Source organism: Bipolaris zeicola, assembly GCF_000523435.1.
Source record: "Bipolaris zeicola 26-R-13 unplaced genomic scaffold scaffold_261, whole genome shotgun sequence".
Lineage (NCBI taxonomy): Eukaryota > Fungi > Ascomycota > Dothideomycetes > Pleosporales > Pleosporaceae > Bipolaris > Bipolaris zeicola.
In genome coordinates, this window is record NW_006912310.1 from 17,714 (window position 1) to 32,254 (window position 14,541).

Genomic DNA, 14,541 nt, shown 5'->3' on the forward strand with positions numbered 1-14,541 from the left:
ATAAACAGGTACATAAGAGGAACTTCCAGAAGCATGCCGTATGCGCCACAGTCTCAGTTTAATCAGACAGCATGTTGGCTGCAAGACGCAATACTTTACATGAAATCTGTGCATACGACAGTACGCTACTACAAGCTACTATATATTAAGACGCGGTTAAACCAAAAGCCTACTTCCATAAGTCTCCAAGATCTTGCCGTCCGCGCGGAGAAACTGCCGCAACGCACATCTTCTTACTTTAATTTGACCCTTTACAGCCTGTTTAGCCATTCCCTCACTGCCGCTAAAAACATATTTTTCAGCATTAGAAGCTGATGTGCTAGGACAACGCGCTGGTCTAGGATAGATATATACCACGTACATCTGCTTATAAAATGCGCTAGAAAACGATTCAAACTTGCAGAAGAAAAAAAGGTATCACGGTAGACTAGGGTATTGCAGCATGCTTGTCTATAACAGTTATTCAACTGACTTCTAAAGGAATACTATGTCTCCATACAGACCCGATATCCATCTACCACACATGACCCTTACTCTGCTTAATCTCCTTAACATTAATATTCCTCCAAAGGAAAATTCCTACAGCAGCCAAAACCCAAAGCCCCGTCGCAATCGAGAGCAACCTTGTAAATGCATCTTCATACGCACGCTGAATCGCCATACGTGTGGGCGACCCCATCGGAAAAGAAAGCTGCGTCGTAATATCACTGTAAATCATGACGAGATTGGGAAGATCGTCTTCCGGTAGATACTGCATGAGGCGCGAAGGCAGAATATCCGTCCAGACAGATGCAGCAATGGTGTATCCGATTGCGCCGCCGATATTGCCGAAGATGCTGACAATGGCAAGCATGGAAGCGACGTTGTCGTGGGAGCCAGCGGAGAGGATTGCGATTTCGTCAGTGATGATGAGGAGGCCTTGGGAGATGGAGATGAAGAGGAAGCACATGACTATATACCCAATGTTTCCTGGAGCTAAGAAGTGAATCATTAGGCCCTGCCCGAGGATACTAAGGGGGAGCCCGACGACGATGGAAATGAGCTTGAAGTGGCCGGTGCGGTGGATTACGTAGCCGGCGGAGAGAGCGACGAGAACGTTTAGGACGGTGAAGGATTGGGTGACGTAGCTTGCGTTTTTGACGCTGAGGCCTTGGACGACTTGGAGGTAGGAGCCGAAGTAGCTGTTCCAGACGAAGTAGCTGGCGAAGAGGGAGGTGCAGAGGAGACAGGCGCCCAGGACGGTGCGGTCGCGGAGGAGGCGGTAGGGGAGGAAGCAGACAGGGGCGAAGAATCGCTCCCAGATGACGAAGAGGATCATGAGAACGATGCCGACGACGAGCATGCTGACAACTAGTGGTGATGACCAGCCTCGACCCTGGGTGGTGTACAGGTTGAAAGGTAGGAGGAACAAGCCGACACCGGCAGAGAGCAGAATGAGACCGACAGCGTCGAATTCGCGGCTGTAGTGCATGATGGACTGCAGCGTACTGCGACCACTGTTGCGCTCAGGAATAAGGCCCAGACGCTGTGCCTTGTGGTAGTTGCTGAGAAGCAGTCCATACAATGGCAGCACAACAGCCGGTACAAGAATGCAGAACATTCCAAAAGCCCAACGCCATCCCGGTCCCCCAAGAAATCCCTCAGCAACAGGTCCAGCAATCCATCCCGTGATCAGCGCCGTCGTGTTCATGAGAGCCTGCATCAGTCCCCGATTCTTCAACTTCGTCGTATCAGCAATGAAGACAGACATGATATACTGAATCCCATTATTGCCGACAGTATGAAAAATCATAGCAGCAGCATAAGCTTCGACGCCATTGCAAGCAGCCATCATAATCAACCCCATAGTTCCGAGGCCCAGGCAAAACAGGAGACCAGGTGGCCGACCAAAGACGTCGATGACTTTGGCAATAGTAAGGTTCGTAACGCCGCCGATAACACTGCTCAGGATACTGACAGTAGGCGTGAGCGAGTGAGCGAAAAAGGCTGAAGTGACATAAGGCAACAAAGCAAGTGCCGTGCCTCCCAGCAGCGTCTCGACAAAGTAAATTAGCCAGAGCATAATATACGCCACAACCAAACTCGTCTTCGTCCACGCCATCGTCGTAGCCTCGATAGCCTGCACCCCAGCCTGCGCATCAGAATCCAGACGCTCCTCCTGGCTCTCATCGTTAAAAGGCGAATTAGCCTCCTGTTGCTCCGAACTAACAACAGTCGACCTGCCATTCTTAGTTTCGTCCGCACACGCAGACATATTGGAGGACGGCGATAAAAGAGGCTCTTCCTCGATAGAAGCACGAGAGTGAGCAGAAGAAGAAGAAGGGGAATAAGAGGACTCCCCGGTGTAGAATGGGGATCGAGAGGTATACACCATGCTTTCAGACACCAACTCAGTTCGTCCGTTTTAATATAAGAAAAAGATAGATGGTCGGGGGTTTGAGCAAATAAGCGAAGGGGGGACGACGGGGGAGGGGCGCTTGAACATAGTTTGGTAGGATAGTGACAGTGGGAGGCGGGGGGCGAAAAGGGAATGGGGGGAGTACAGAGCCAAGAAGGTATGCAGGTGCAGATGCAAGTGGGTCCCGCGGTGTTGGTAGGAATTGAGCACATTTGCGAGTGTTGTGGCGTAGACAACCACCCCTGCCCGTGCGCATGTATGTGGTGAGCCGGCGCAGTTACGGCGGAAAACGTGCCTTACGTCTATCCTTGCGCCGTGCTGAGCCTATTGTGCATGAGATAAAGATTGGGTCGGTGATGTTGCTTACTGTCCGGGTTTCGTGGCGACCCTTACTGTACGCCTGACGGGGCGCCCGCCTACGGTAAGCTGGTGGTCAGCTTTGCCCTGGGTTTCACCTCTCCAAAGCTTGAGTGTCTTGTTATGAACGATTTATATTGCGATAATATATTTTGCATACAAAAATCACCCAAAGAGAAAAGAAGTGCATGATCCATAATCTGATGTACTGTACAATGGAGGGTGGAGTAAACCTATCCGAAATACAAGTTGAAAAGTATAGAAAATAAATATCAGCCTGTGTAATACTTCTGTTCGCCACTCTAAATCCAACACCTCTGCACTAGCAACTGGCCACGTCCACCAGATGTGCGTACTTTGTGAACTCCTCGTCGCGTGCAAGCATCTCCCGTTCCTCAGGGAAAGTACCCAACGCCAACTCCACTCCACCATCAGCCTTCAGTGGATATACTACCAGAAACCTAAATCGTCCGCTGCCTCGTTCAAGTTGAGGCCTCATTGTCTCTGGGGAGCCGCCATTGGCAAAGTAGCGACCACCAAAACTAATCTCACTCATCTGGAACAGCATCATGTTGGAAATCATGGCGTGCATGTGGTCGAGACCCATGTTAGCCGTAGAAAACCTGGAGTGATCTGGCAGTGATTGTAGCAGGGTGAAAGCATCGTGGACTAACGAAGGCGTCATACGCGCTGCGGAACTGCGCAACACCTGCGCAATGTGCAGAATACTCGTTTCCTGGTTGCAAAGTTTCTCTATGGGCATGATGGTACGATTGAGCGTAAGCAGACTGCCCATGTATGTCGACGGAAGCAGAGATGAAAAGTATGGTCGACCGTCAGTGGGCAACTCCAAGATCGAACACTCGTCGGCATCGAACTCCCGGCCGCTGTTCTTTGCAACAGAGTAGCGGGCCCTCAGCGCTGAGCGCCAGAAGAATGCTTGAACAATGTCGCTGATGGAGGGCACAGAACCGCTGAGTCCCGACTCTCTCGCGACATCTTCTTTCAACAATTGGACCTTCTCGGGAGGAATGAGAAACAAAGTCGTGTCCATCTTCCGCTCTGCAGCAGGCAGTGGCCATACTGAGTGCAGGGTATATTTGAGCAGCGACACTTCCGACTCAGTTTGTTGTGAAGAATGCTTTGCGAGAGCTTCATCCGATGGAACAAATGGTAAAAAGTTCCACACACTGGGGTCGATCTCCTCCACCGGTCGTGCATATCCCTCCAGTTCATGAAGAACTTCAGGAAGGTTGTGATTGAAGCTCTCTGCATCGAACCACTCGCAGGAGGCCGAGGCATCCCCTTGCAGGCTCTTACAGTTCTCAGCCCATGCTTTGACAGCAAGGACGGCTCCAACCCCGTCGAGGCAGCAATGGTTCAGATCGACAGCCAGAATGCATCCTCCTTTGACAAAGTTGGCTTGCGCAACAAGTATGTCTGCAGGTAGCTGTGGGAAGGTATCTTGCCTCAGCACCTGCTCATCCTTGAAGGCGGACGGTACGAATCCGCCATCCCGCAGAGTCTCAAAAGATGGAAGCTCGTCGCTCAGATCCTTGAATACTAGACGTTGACGTGCTGGAGAGCCAAAAGGTGGGATTGAAACGCAGAGATCACCTTTTGTGAAGCCAACTTCTTGTTCTGAGCATTCTATCATTTTCCCTCCAAGGGCAGGGATAAGTTCCAAAGTCTTGTCGAGTCCCGCTTGCAGATTAGAAAAGGTCTCCTCGAAAGTTGTATCCGCGCGAAGAGGGAAGTAGAACATGAGTCCCATGTAGTGGTTGGGATTGACGTAGTCGAAAGGGTTTAGTCTAAAAGACTGGTGTGCTTTACGCCGTGCGAGCAACTGTTGCATCCTTGTTTGCTGACTCTGCACCTGTCGCTTCGCAACGGTAGTGCCTTGTTCTTCCGCCATCATCGAATCAAGCGCAGCGTTGAACCTTGCTAGAGTTGGGTTTGCATAGAGATGGCGGGGAGCGAGTTTGCTCAAGCCCTTGGTCGCTGCTCGGATCGCATTGACAGCTGCTGACACTCCAAGCGAGTCGAGGCCAAGTGCAAACAAGTCATCATCGACAGAAGCATCGCGAACGGCGGGTTGAGACGACGCAAGAATCTCCCGAATAGAACGCTGCATGGCCGCTGTAGAACTGGTATCAACCACAAAGCTAGTCTCCTGTTCCCGAGAGCTATAGAACCTCTCAATGTAGTCTTCGTAGAGAATCAAGGTAGCTTTGCGCTTGACCGTACCTTTATCAGTACGGACAAACGGCTTGTCGGGCTGAGCAAAAGCAACATAGTCTCGCGATAATTTCACGGTAAGCCGCGACGATGACATAGACGTCACAATATGAGACCAGATACTCTCTGTCATCTCTTCGTCCTTTGAAAGAGGGTCTTTCAGCTCTATGAGGAGTCCGGCCTGAGCCTTGTTGCTGCCCACAACCAGACATCCATTGATTGCAGGATGCGTGCCAATGAGAGCCTCGATTTCAAGGGGCAAAATCTTGTATCCATTGGACAAAATAATCAGATCGTCGTTACGACCATTGAAAGCCCAAAGGTTTGGCTTCTCAGGATGCTGCCGGTACAAGTCCTTGAAGTTGACAAAGGACTTGTCAGGGAATGTGTGAAAGATACCTTGGAACAATGATGCATGCTCATTGCGGTATACCCAGTGCTCAAAGACTCCTGGCTCTACTTCCTTGAACTCGAACCCAGAGTAAGGGTGGAAAGCAAACCAAGACCAGTCTTCTCTGTCTACTACAAGGTTGCCAATGAATAATCCCTCCGTTGTTCCAGTTAGATTAAGCACTCTGATGACGTTGTTGACCTTTCCAGCACTTGAGAGAGTGACTGGACCTCCAGATGCGCAAATAAACTTGGAAGGTGATGATTGGAACTTGGCCAAAACATCTGGTGTCTCTCCGAGCTCGTCGACAAGCGAAGGGACCATGCTCCATATGTTGATTCTTGAGGATTCAACAAGCTTCTCAATCAGTGAGATATTTGGGATGACGCCAGACGGCCCAAGCACGCAGTGAAGGCTAAAAAGGGCGGGCATCAGAATGTCCATGATGATTCCTGCGCCATGACACATGGGGAAAGATGAGTATATCGAGTCGCCTTCCTTCCAGTCAGCAGTCCAAGGAACCATGCCATCGACCGGGGGGAGCAAACGGACTGCATCCATCGTTCCAATGAGTGCGTGAGTCCAAGGAATGGGCTTCGGAACTCCTGTGGAACCCGACGTGTGGAGATAACAGAAAGGCTCAGTAGAAGCCTCATCGAAATTCTTTGTGTATGGAAATGGCTTGGTACCCTTTGCGTCCAAGAGTTGATCAAGTAGTGGAATCTCGAGCAACTTCATCCGACGTTTCTGTAGAACATCTTCGACAAGAGGCACCATTGCCACTTCACTTGCTTTAGCCCAGATTTGGCACTGAGTTGCTTCTAGCACGGCCAATGCTCCTTCAGTACTGTTCTGAGGAGAAAGGTAAAGGGCAGCATAGCCGACCTTGACGCAGGCGTAAGTGATCAGAATGTGACGTAGATCATGCGGGCCAATGTAGCCAATGGGCTGGACCGATGCTGACTGCCCAACCTGTTCTTGGAGCCACCAAGCTGTCTTGTCAACAGCTTCCACAAAGGCTTTGGCAGATATGTCTTTGAACTCTAGGGATTCGTTTGAAGCGTTTGCAATAGAGAAGACAACGCGTCCAGGGTCCACTGCTGCTAGTTGGTCCATGATTTGAGGAATAAGTCTTCGCCCGTATGGTATTTCATCAGCATCGTTGAATGAAAGAGCCTGAGTAGGTTTGGCGTTATCGCTAGGTTCAACCCAGGAAATGAGCGGTGAATGGCTATGGGATGTAGGCGGAGTCGAGAAGCCACTACGCAACGACATCGCACTTGGCGAAGAATACCCGCTCTTAGTGCTGTCGAAAATTTTCGGAGCCTGGAGGTAGCTTGCAGTTGTCTCGTTAATCTCGGGAAAGTCTGTCGTTTGCGACTGCTCTTTGAAGTAGCTGGGCCGGCCGTTCTCGTAGACTAGCTCGAGACGTGGATCCTGCTGGAACTCACCCATGGGAGCGCTAACCCACTCTCCATCGGCCAGCTGAGCTACGGTGCAATGCCATGGAGTAGTGTAACCAGTCCTTGTGTTTAAGAGGCTGATTGACAGTTTGTGCTCTCCAATCGATTCGTGTATCGACAGTCTGACGTGGTTTGGGAACGCTTTCTTCACTGCTCCAGCAAACGCCTAGAGTCATTGTTAGCATTGCAACCCAGAAACCTTCTCAAATGCGAAACTAAGATACTTACATAGCCCCTCATGAGCATCTCCTTTGCGAGATACTTGACGTCTCTCTTGTATTGATTGCGGCCACGATTCTCTCCAGTGTTGAATATGTGTTTCAGATCTGACTCCAGAAATTTGCGGTAGCCGAGGTATGTCAGTTTCGTATCTGGATTGGCTGTGATCTCCTTGTCAATGTCGATATCCGGCCTTCCAAACTCATTCAAGAGTAACCGTCTGAAGTTTGTGCAGTTGGCAACATATGTGATTTCTCGCATCTTTTCTGGCAGTGGAAATTCGAGTAAGTCTCGTAATCGGGAGAAAGCAATAGAAGTGAATTTCTTCTCAATAGCCATCTCTCGTAGAGCTTCTCCGTAAGCCCAGGTATCGCGATCTGATATCGACAGTAGGTCTAGAATCTACATCAGCAGGCTTCCTATGTACTATTGAGAGATTTGTTACCATTGTATGTGATGCCGTCTGAGATGATTGTCACTCTCGCTCCAGGCTTGTAGATTTGCTTGATTCTTGTACACATTCTGTGCAGCCTCTCGAGAGCCAACTCTTCAGCTTTGTCTGGCAGAGAGCCAAGCACTTTGTAGACTTTGTTGGCTGACTTGAAAGGAAACGCTGGCAAACATGCTTCGACACGCTGACCTGCTTGAACAAAAGTGTCAATCCTCGACAAAAGATGTTCCCTCCCAGCAGCCAATCGCTCTCTGGAGTCATTGAACTTGTTGAGCGCATGCTCGTGCATGATCTCAAGGATGTCATTAGATATGTTGTTCATTGGGCTTGGAGTGATGGTGACGGTTGGTTCCTCTTGTTGAAGTGACAGGCCGAGTCCGACTGAACTGTCATGGCGTGTATATGGTGGAGGCATTTGGCTTCGCACTGAATCGATGGAGGGACTGTCAGATGTTCTGTACATGATTATGAATAGATGAGTTGATTCCCAAAACAGAGGGGTGATTGGAGTATGTGCCCAGACTTCTGGCGTGGTCTTGGGACGCTTTAAACAGTTGAGTAGCTGGAAGCTGGTGGTGGAGAAAGAGATGCAAGGATCACATGAGTCTCTAAATGGGGTAACAACTAGTGGCCCTTGTCAGAGCATGTGGATTTGTGTTCATACTTGGAACACAGAGCTCAGCGCAGGCAGAGCTGACAGTCAGTTCCCCGGTAGGCGTAATTGTAGTGGCTAGGCATGTTGGTGGCCCTGTGTCTGGATGAGGCAGCAGACAATGGGAATGGGGCTCTGCTATGCGTAGCGGCATGACCTGACATGTCTATCTGACACAGGAGGGGGGTACAGCAACAGCTGCGGTGTGCTCAGGGCATCATGGTGCTGGATCAGTTTGCATTCACCTGCTCGTTAGCCAAGCCGCGAGCTCAGGAATGAGAAGGTTAGCAAGCGAAAGCGTTGATGCGCCCAGTGACAGGGAGGGGCGGAGTGGTGTGGTGGTGTGCCGGCTGGGTGGGATGGCAGGGGCCCTAGTCCTGACTAGTGCATGGCGGTGATGGACACGTCGCAGTGACTTGCAACCAAACTCTGATCATAGAGGAAGCTTACTGCATCCCAGCCACAAACATGTAACTCTAACTTGTAACAAAACACCAACACCGGGGATGCGCTTGTTGCATGCGCGCGGCTGCAGTCTGACAGCTCACCCATGTTCAGATGGCGAAAGCCAAGCGCAGCAAGATGATCGCGAAGCCACCAAACACACCAACGCTTCGCAGCGTTGTACTACATCCAGGCTATACACATCTGCTTAGTAAGGGCGGCGTGCTTCTTTGCTCAGTTTGAGTGGTTCAGTAGGTATGGCGTCGCTTATTTTTTCCATACTTGCCTGACGCTAATTGCTGGGGCAGATGTTCAACGCTTCTAATAAAAAACATCAACCACAAAGACTGACGACTTAAGCGGCTACTGCCGGCCTGTCAGACACCATAGGGGCTTGGTCATGGCTTGCCTAGTTTGAGCTGAATGTGAGTAGCTCTTCCCTCCAGTACGCTAAATCTCTTCAGGCATACGCATGCAACTCATGGACCCAACATCACAAATGCTACGTGCCTGCGCCCTTTATCATGTAACAGACCCAATTGTGGACAGTGGTTCTACAGGTAGTATCAGTAGTGACGAAACCAGAGACCACTCGAGGTTGGCTAATGTAGTTTCCAACAGCCGGTTATGTGTTCCACAGCCCTTGCATGTGACCCGGAAGTTCATTCAGTCTCCGGCCTGATACTTAGTAGTACAATGACGACTAATAAGGCAGCCAGAACTTTACGTTGTACAGAACACGCCACAAAGCCAACACCTTGTTTTCCAAGGCGTATGTAAGCATTCAGTACTGGAACCGGTTCGCATTGGCCTACATCTTGGTCCAACTCAGCCGCAGCCGCAAAACTCCACTCGGCTCTCGCACGGGCCCATATCGAACGGGAAGTGCGCCAGTAGAATCCAGCAGGCAAAACTTGCTCACGTTGAAATGTGCTCACGGCAGATGGTTGAGTTGATTCGCTTGGCGAAGGATTGTGCAATCTTGCTCGTAACTTTTCGACCTTCTAAATGCAGCAGCTACTAGTTCCATCATACGTACAAGGCCAAGGGGCTCAGGTCAGCGCGGATCGACACATTTTCCCCCACGCCTCCATTGACTGTAAGATCGCTTGTGTGTGGCGTTTGGGCGCCATGCGCAGCGGCGGACTTGCTTCTCTGACCGGCACAGCGGGCGGGCCGTTGCAAGGGGCTTCGGGACCATGTCTTTCTGCTGTAAGGCTGACGCATGTCCAGCCCCCGGGTCGCGGGTCCATTCATCTAATCCACGTGTAGTCGAGATCCCTAGCCCGAGCGTTATATGCGCAAATACAACCGTCTGCATAGGTCGGAGAGGCACTGCACATACATGTACGTGTCCAAGCGCACATCTACCTGTGGCTCACTAGCACTTCGTTATCGCCATGAGCTCGCAGCCACCACCCTATCCCTATCCCTATTCGCAGGCTGGCCGGCTGGACCCACGCATCACACTGCCCCGGCCAGCCATCGATGTCGCATTGGCGCCTATTGTCGACTCGGTGCTGCTGCCGGAAGAGCTGGACGTCACCTTTATGCGGAGTTTCGACCTGAGCGTGACCCTTGACATGATACTCGAGTCCCATCCATATCTGACGCATGCACAACATGCAGTTCCAGGCTCAGAGGGCCATACTATTCCTCTATCTGTCTTCACGCCTGCGGCAGCACGGGGCCCTCTGCCAGTCTTGTTCTTTGTGCATGGAGGAGGAATGATCTCAGGTGACCGCTTCAGCACCATTCCTTCACTTGTCGACCTGGTGCAAGATGTGCCGTGTGCCATTGCGTCAGTCGAATATCGCCTAGCCCCAGAAACTCCTGCTCCTGGTGGCGCTGAGGACTGCTACGATAGTATCGTATGGATGTCGACGCATGCTGCAGACCTGGGGATTGACGCCGCTCAAATCATTGTTTGCGGCTCATCAGGCGGTGCCCCTCTTGCCGCAGCTGCCTGCTTGATGGCACGCGACAGATCAAATCCTTCCATCCCTATCAAAGCCCAGATGCTTCTTTCGCCTATGTTGGACGACAGGTGTAACAGTGTCTCGGACCGTCAGTTTGAATACGGTGTGCCGTGGAACGGTCTTACCAATCGTGCCGCCTGGAACCATGCCTTGGCCGGTCAGCGCGACACGGAACATGTTTCCCATTATCAATCACCATCCCGGGCCACTGACCTGTCCAATCTGCCCCAAGCATACATTGATGCTGCAGAGTGCGAGGTCTTCCGCGATCCTGCTGTCATGTACGCCATGACTATGTGGCGTTCTGGTTCTTCGTGTGAACTGCACGTCTGGCCGGGAGGCATCCACCTATTTGATGCCATTGACAACCCTGAAGTACCTGTGGCTGGTGCAGCAATTGCTGCTAAGCGCGCCTGGCTCAAGAGAATGATGAGAAGTACAAGGGCTGACAAGGACATCGCATAATGGGTAACATCTCCCGGTCTTCTGTCACATGCCAGTCCACGCTAAGGTGACGCGTTGCCAGACTGTTCGTGTTTCAGAACAAGCACACTTAATGGTGGCATTACCTAGACTTAGACGGCTTCCCTCAGCCTCACTGTATAGATAGTATAGTCTACGAGAAATCAACCATTCTATTATTTTACAGCTCTCAACACCAACAAGCTTGGCAATAATGTTGCATAGGCATTCATCTTTTGGTTACGGGCCAAAATCTTCCACGTAAAATACTAGTCAAGCCTACTAGACATTGACATATCAACGCTCAGTATTCCTAGTTGAGCAAAGATCGGCGTTAGCAGGGGCTAGTATCAGCCCCACTGCAACATCCCGGTCAAGCGACTGAGCTACATCGGGGATTAGCAAACACGGAGTTGTAGTTTTGGCTGATTTAAGTTTGGATTACACGGCTGGTCTATCCTTTCCCTGCAATCCTTTGGCTGCCCCAGTTAAGTGAGCATTTTTGCGCCTTTTCGTCAGCTTACCTGCAGAGAAGCGGATACACACAGCTATTACATTGGGAATTAACAGGAAGGAAAATGCACAACTCATGCGCCACGCCTTGGTTTTTTTTAGCATTTCCCAATTGCCACTCAGCAGGGTCATCTTGACCAAGGAGGCGGTGTTGGTAACGGATGCACTACAGAGTGTGGGATTGAACGAGTGTCCCGCCTGACATTAGTGCTAGACTGTACTCCGAAGGATCTCACACTTACACAAAGGACATAATAACAGCCCCGCGAAACAATGTGTGGGAATCTCATTACTCAGCCTTGTCATCTAATACAAGTGCAAGTTGATATATCTATAAGGCGGGCAAACTGACATTGTTTACATAAAGTCCCAAGAACTTGGACATCAACCTCTACTTCTAGCCTTGTAGTAAACAAGTGAACAGCAAATCAAATATGGGAGACATTGAACAGCCCCTCAAACTACGTTCGCTGGGTTGGTAGTCACACATCACATGTCAACATAAAGTTGTAACTGAACAAAAACAGGGCGATCTGAACAGCTTTCCGCAGTCTCTCACGCCCTAGGTTTTTTCAACAATGTGGGCTTATCTGCACACTACGGAGTATCCGAACCTGCTGCTCAGTACGATCTACAACGCGTCATTTACGCTGCATTGGAATATGTGATACAAGAACATGCCATCTTGTCAGCCATTCCTGTCGACGAAGACTCTCCAGATGCGTACTGGGTCCAGCTACCAACAATTGATCTCACACGCTCTGTTACTTTCTTGACTCGAGAACGGCCATTGGAAGAGATCGGAGAGGACTCTGAACTCGACGAGATACTTCAAGAGCAACACAACATAGACTTCAAGTCCGATTACGGCAAACTGCCTTTCTGGCGCCTGGTCATTCTTCGAGATGCAGAGAATGAGCTCAACTTCACTGCCTCATTCATCTTCTACCACAGCATCGGCGATGGCGCAGCTGGTCTATTTTTCCACAAATCCTTCAGCGAAGCACTAAACGCAGCTTCCTCATCAAGCGAGTCTTTGTCAAACATCATCACACTCGTCCACTCCTCACCCAACGCTCAACTCCTCCCAACCCTCGAACAACTCCATCCACTCCCCCTCAATCCAAACCCAGTCGACCACCGCACCCCAGGCCTCCAAGAATGGACCGGCAATTCCATCCGTCTCCCCTGCCAGACCCACTACCGCACACTCTACCTCTCACCCACCTCCTCCACCTCCTTCGCCCGAAAATGCAAGTCCAGCAACCTATCCGTAACAGCCGGTCTCCAAGCCACCCTCGCCCACGCGCTCTTTGACGCCCTCCCACCAACCACAGAAGCCCTAACAGGCATCATACCCATCAACCTCCGCCCCTGGCTCAACCTCCCATCAGGAGACTCCACCAACGCAATCGGCAGCTTCATCGACGCTATCAAAGTTCAAATACCGCGTTCACACTTTGCCTCCGAGTCGGAAGACGCAGTGCTTGGACTGCCTGCTGCACGCCACACAGCAGACGCCATATCCAAGTATCTAACCGGCAACCCCTCGCCATCAGGTGAACCCTACACTTCCGTCGCGTTCTTCGGCGCAATTCCCGATGTCGCTGCTGTCTTCAAAAGTATGATTGGTGGACCTCGGGATGCCGCGTTTGAGATTTCAAACATTGGCAGGTTCATGCGTGGTGCTGGGAATGAAGAGGCGAAGTGGCGCGTGGGTAGGATGGCGTTTAGTCGCAGTGCAGTGGCTTTTGGGGCGCCGCTAAATACAAGTGTTGTGTCTGGTGCGGATGGGGGGTTAACGATTGGGTTTTGCTGGCAGGAAGGGGTGCTGGAGGATAGGTTTGTAGACGGAGTTGTCAAGGGGTTTGGGGGGTATTTTGAGTCTGAGGGGTTTTAGGGTGAAAGGTGCTGGGCTTGAATAACTGTGTGGGGTTACGCGATTTGGTATATTTGAGGATATTGGAGAGTGTTTGTCGAAATCTGCCCACAGAATCTCGGTTCTAAACGTCATAAGAAGGAAGGAATATAATGAACAGAGTGATACATAGAAATAAGTAGAGACGACGCTATCTTGATGACTAAAATTGTGAATATCTCAATCCCCTCCTCAACATATTAAGACCATATTCAGAAGCTTTCTTTTATAATCACTAGAAGAGATTTGACCTATTCCCTCTCATCTCTCAACTAACATGCCAGTCCATATAGTCCCTCGCACCCCCAGACTACCCTTCTGACACCTCATCCCAATTACAAGAGCTAACCACCAATTTATCCATTTACTACCAGCCCAACCACCGATTAATAGATAATTTAAGGCTCTTCTCATACCTAAGTCTCCTATCCCTGTCTTTTCGTATCTAAAGTACGCTGCAGCCAGTCCTTCCATAGCTGATACCGTCATCCCGCAGATTGTACACCCGTATCCTTCAAGTCTTCAAAAAGGCCCAGTACTTAAAAGAATTCCTCGTGGTATCTTTTAATACGAAGCTGCTGCGGCTCCTGAATCGAAAATTTTGGATGTGGAATTTTGAGATTGAAACTAGGAAAAATGTATGTTCAGCGTGTAGAGGCGGGGCAACTTGTGCGCAAAATATTATGAAGGGGTCGGGAGCGAGGGGATGATATTGGAAGGTCCACCAAGGGTAGAAAGGTGATTGAAGATGTAAGATGTTTGTGTGAGAAAGAGGTCTCGGGCTGTAAGGGCACTTGGAGTAGGCAGTGCTAGAGTATGGTGAAGGAGGAGGAGGATATGGTGGCGGTTCAAACGTATCTAGACTATATGTAATCACATCATCATATCATGAATTTAAGCAGACGTTTAAAGAGCATGATATTCAAAACACCAACTTCAAGTTTCCTAGAATAGGTGTAATTTTAGCTAAATATATACAAATCTCTTATACAATATCGTTTGCGACTACTCTTAAAGCGTGCATCTAGCGCGCTATCGCGCAGTAGAGGGAAATAG

At 50.2% G+C, this 14,541-nt stretch overlaps 4 protein-coding genes across 4 annotated transcripts; 2 read left to right on the top strand and 2 right to left on the bottom strand.

The window, feature by feature from the left end:
* Nucleotides 1-514: 514 nt before the first annotated feature.
* On the bottom strand, nt 515-7,980 carry COCCADRAFT_9027 (uncharacterized protein; the record flags this gene model as incomplete). The annotated part of the gene is made up of 4 exons (XM_007718875.1): nt 515-2,219; nt 3,112-7,013; nt 7,076-7,461; nt 7,512-7,980. 4 exons carry the CDS (start codon nt 7,978-7,980, stop codon nt 515-517), a joined length of 6,462 nt encoding a protein of 2,153 aa, XP_007717065.1.
* A 1,295-nt stretch (nt 7,981-9,275) lies between these two features.
* COCCADRAFT_30155 (uncharacterized protein) lies at nt 9,276-9,840 on the bottom strand (the record flags this gene model as incomplete). The annotated part of the gene is made up of 2 exons (XM_007718876.1): nt 9,276-9,614; nt 9,649-9,840. 2 exons carry the CDS (start codon nt 9,838-9,840, stop codon nt 9,276-9,278), a joined length of 531 nt encoding a protein of 176 aa, XP_007717066.1.
* Nucleotides 9,841-10,013: 173 nt separating this feature from the next.
* Nucleotides 10,014-11,057, top strand: COCCADRAFT_9028 (uncharacterized protein; the record flags this gene model as incomplete). The annotated part of the gene is made up of 1 exon (XM_007718877.1): nt 10,014-11,057. The coding sequence occupies one exon, from the start codon at nt 10,014-10,016 to the stop codon at nt 11,055-11,057; it is 1,044 nt and encodes a 347-aa protein (XP_007717067.1).
* Nucleotides 11,058-12,001: 944 nt separating this feature from the next.
* Nucleotides 12,002-13,467, top strand: COCCADRAFT_9029 (uncharacterized protein; the record flags this gene model as incomplete). The annotated part of the gene is made up of 2 exons (XM_007718878.1): nt 12,002-12,041; nt 12,095-13,467. 2 exons carry the CDS (start codon nt 12,002-12,004, stop codon nt 13,465-13,467), a joined length of 1,413 nt encoding a protein of 470 aa, XP_007717068.1.
* Between the last annotated feature and the right edge of the window lie 1,074 nt (nt 13,468-14,541).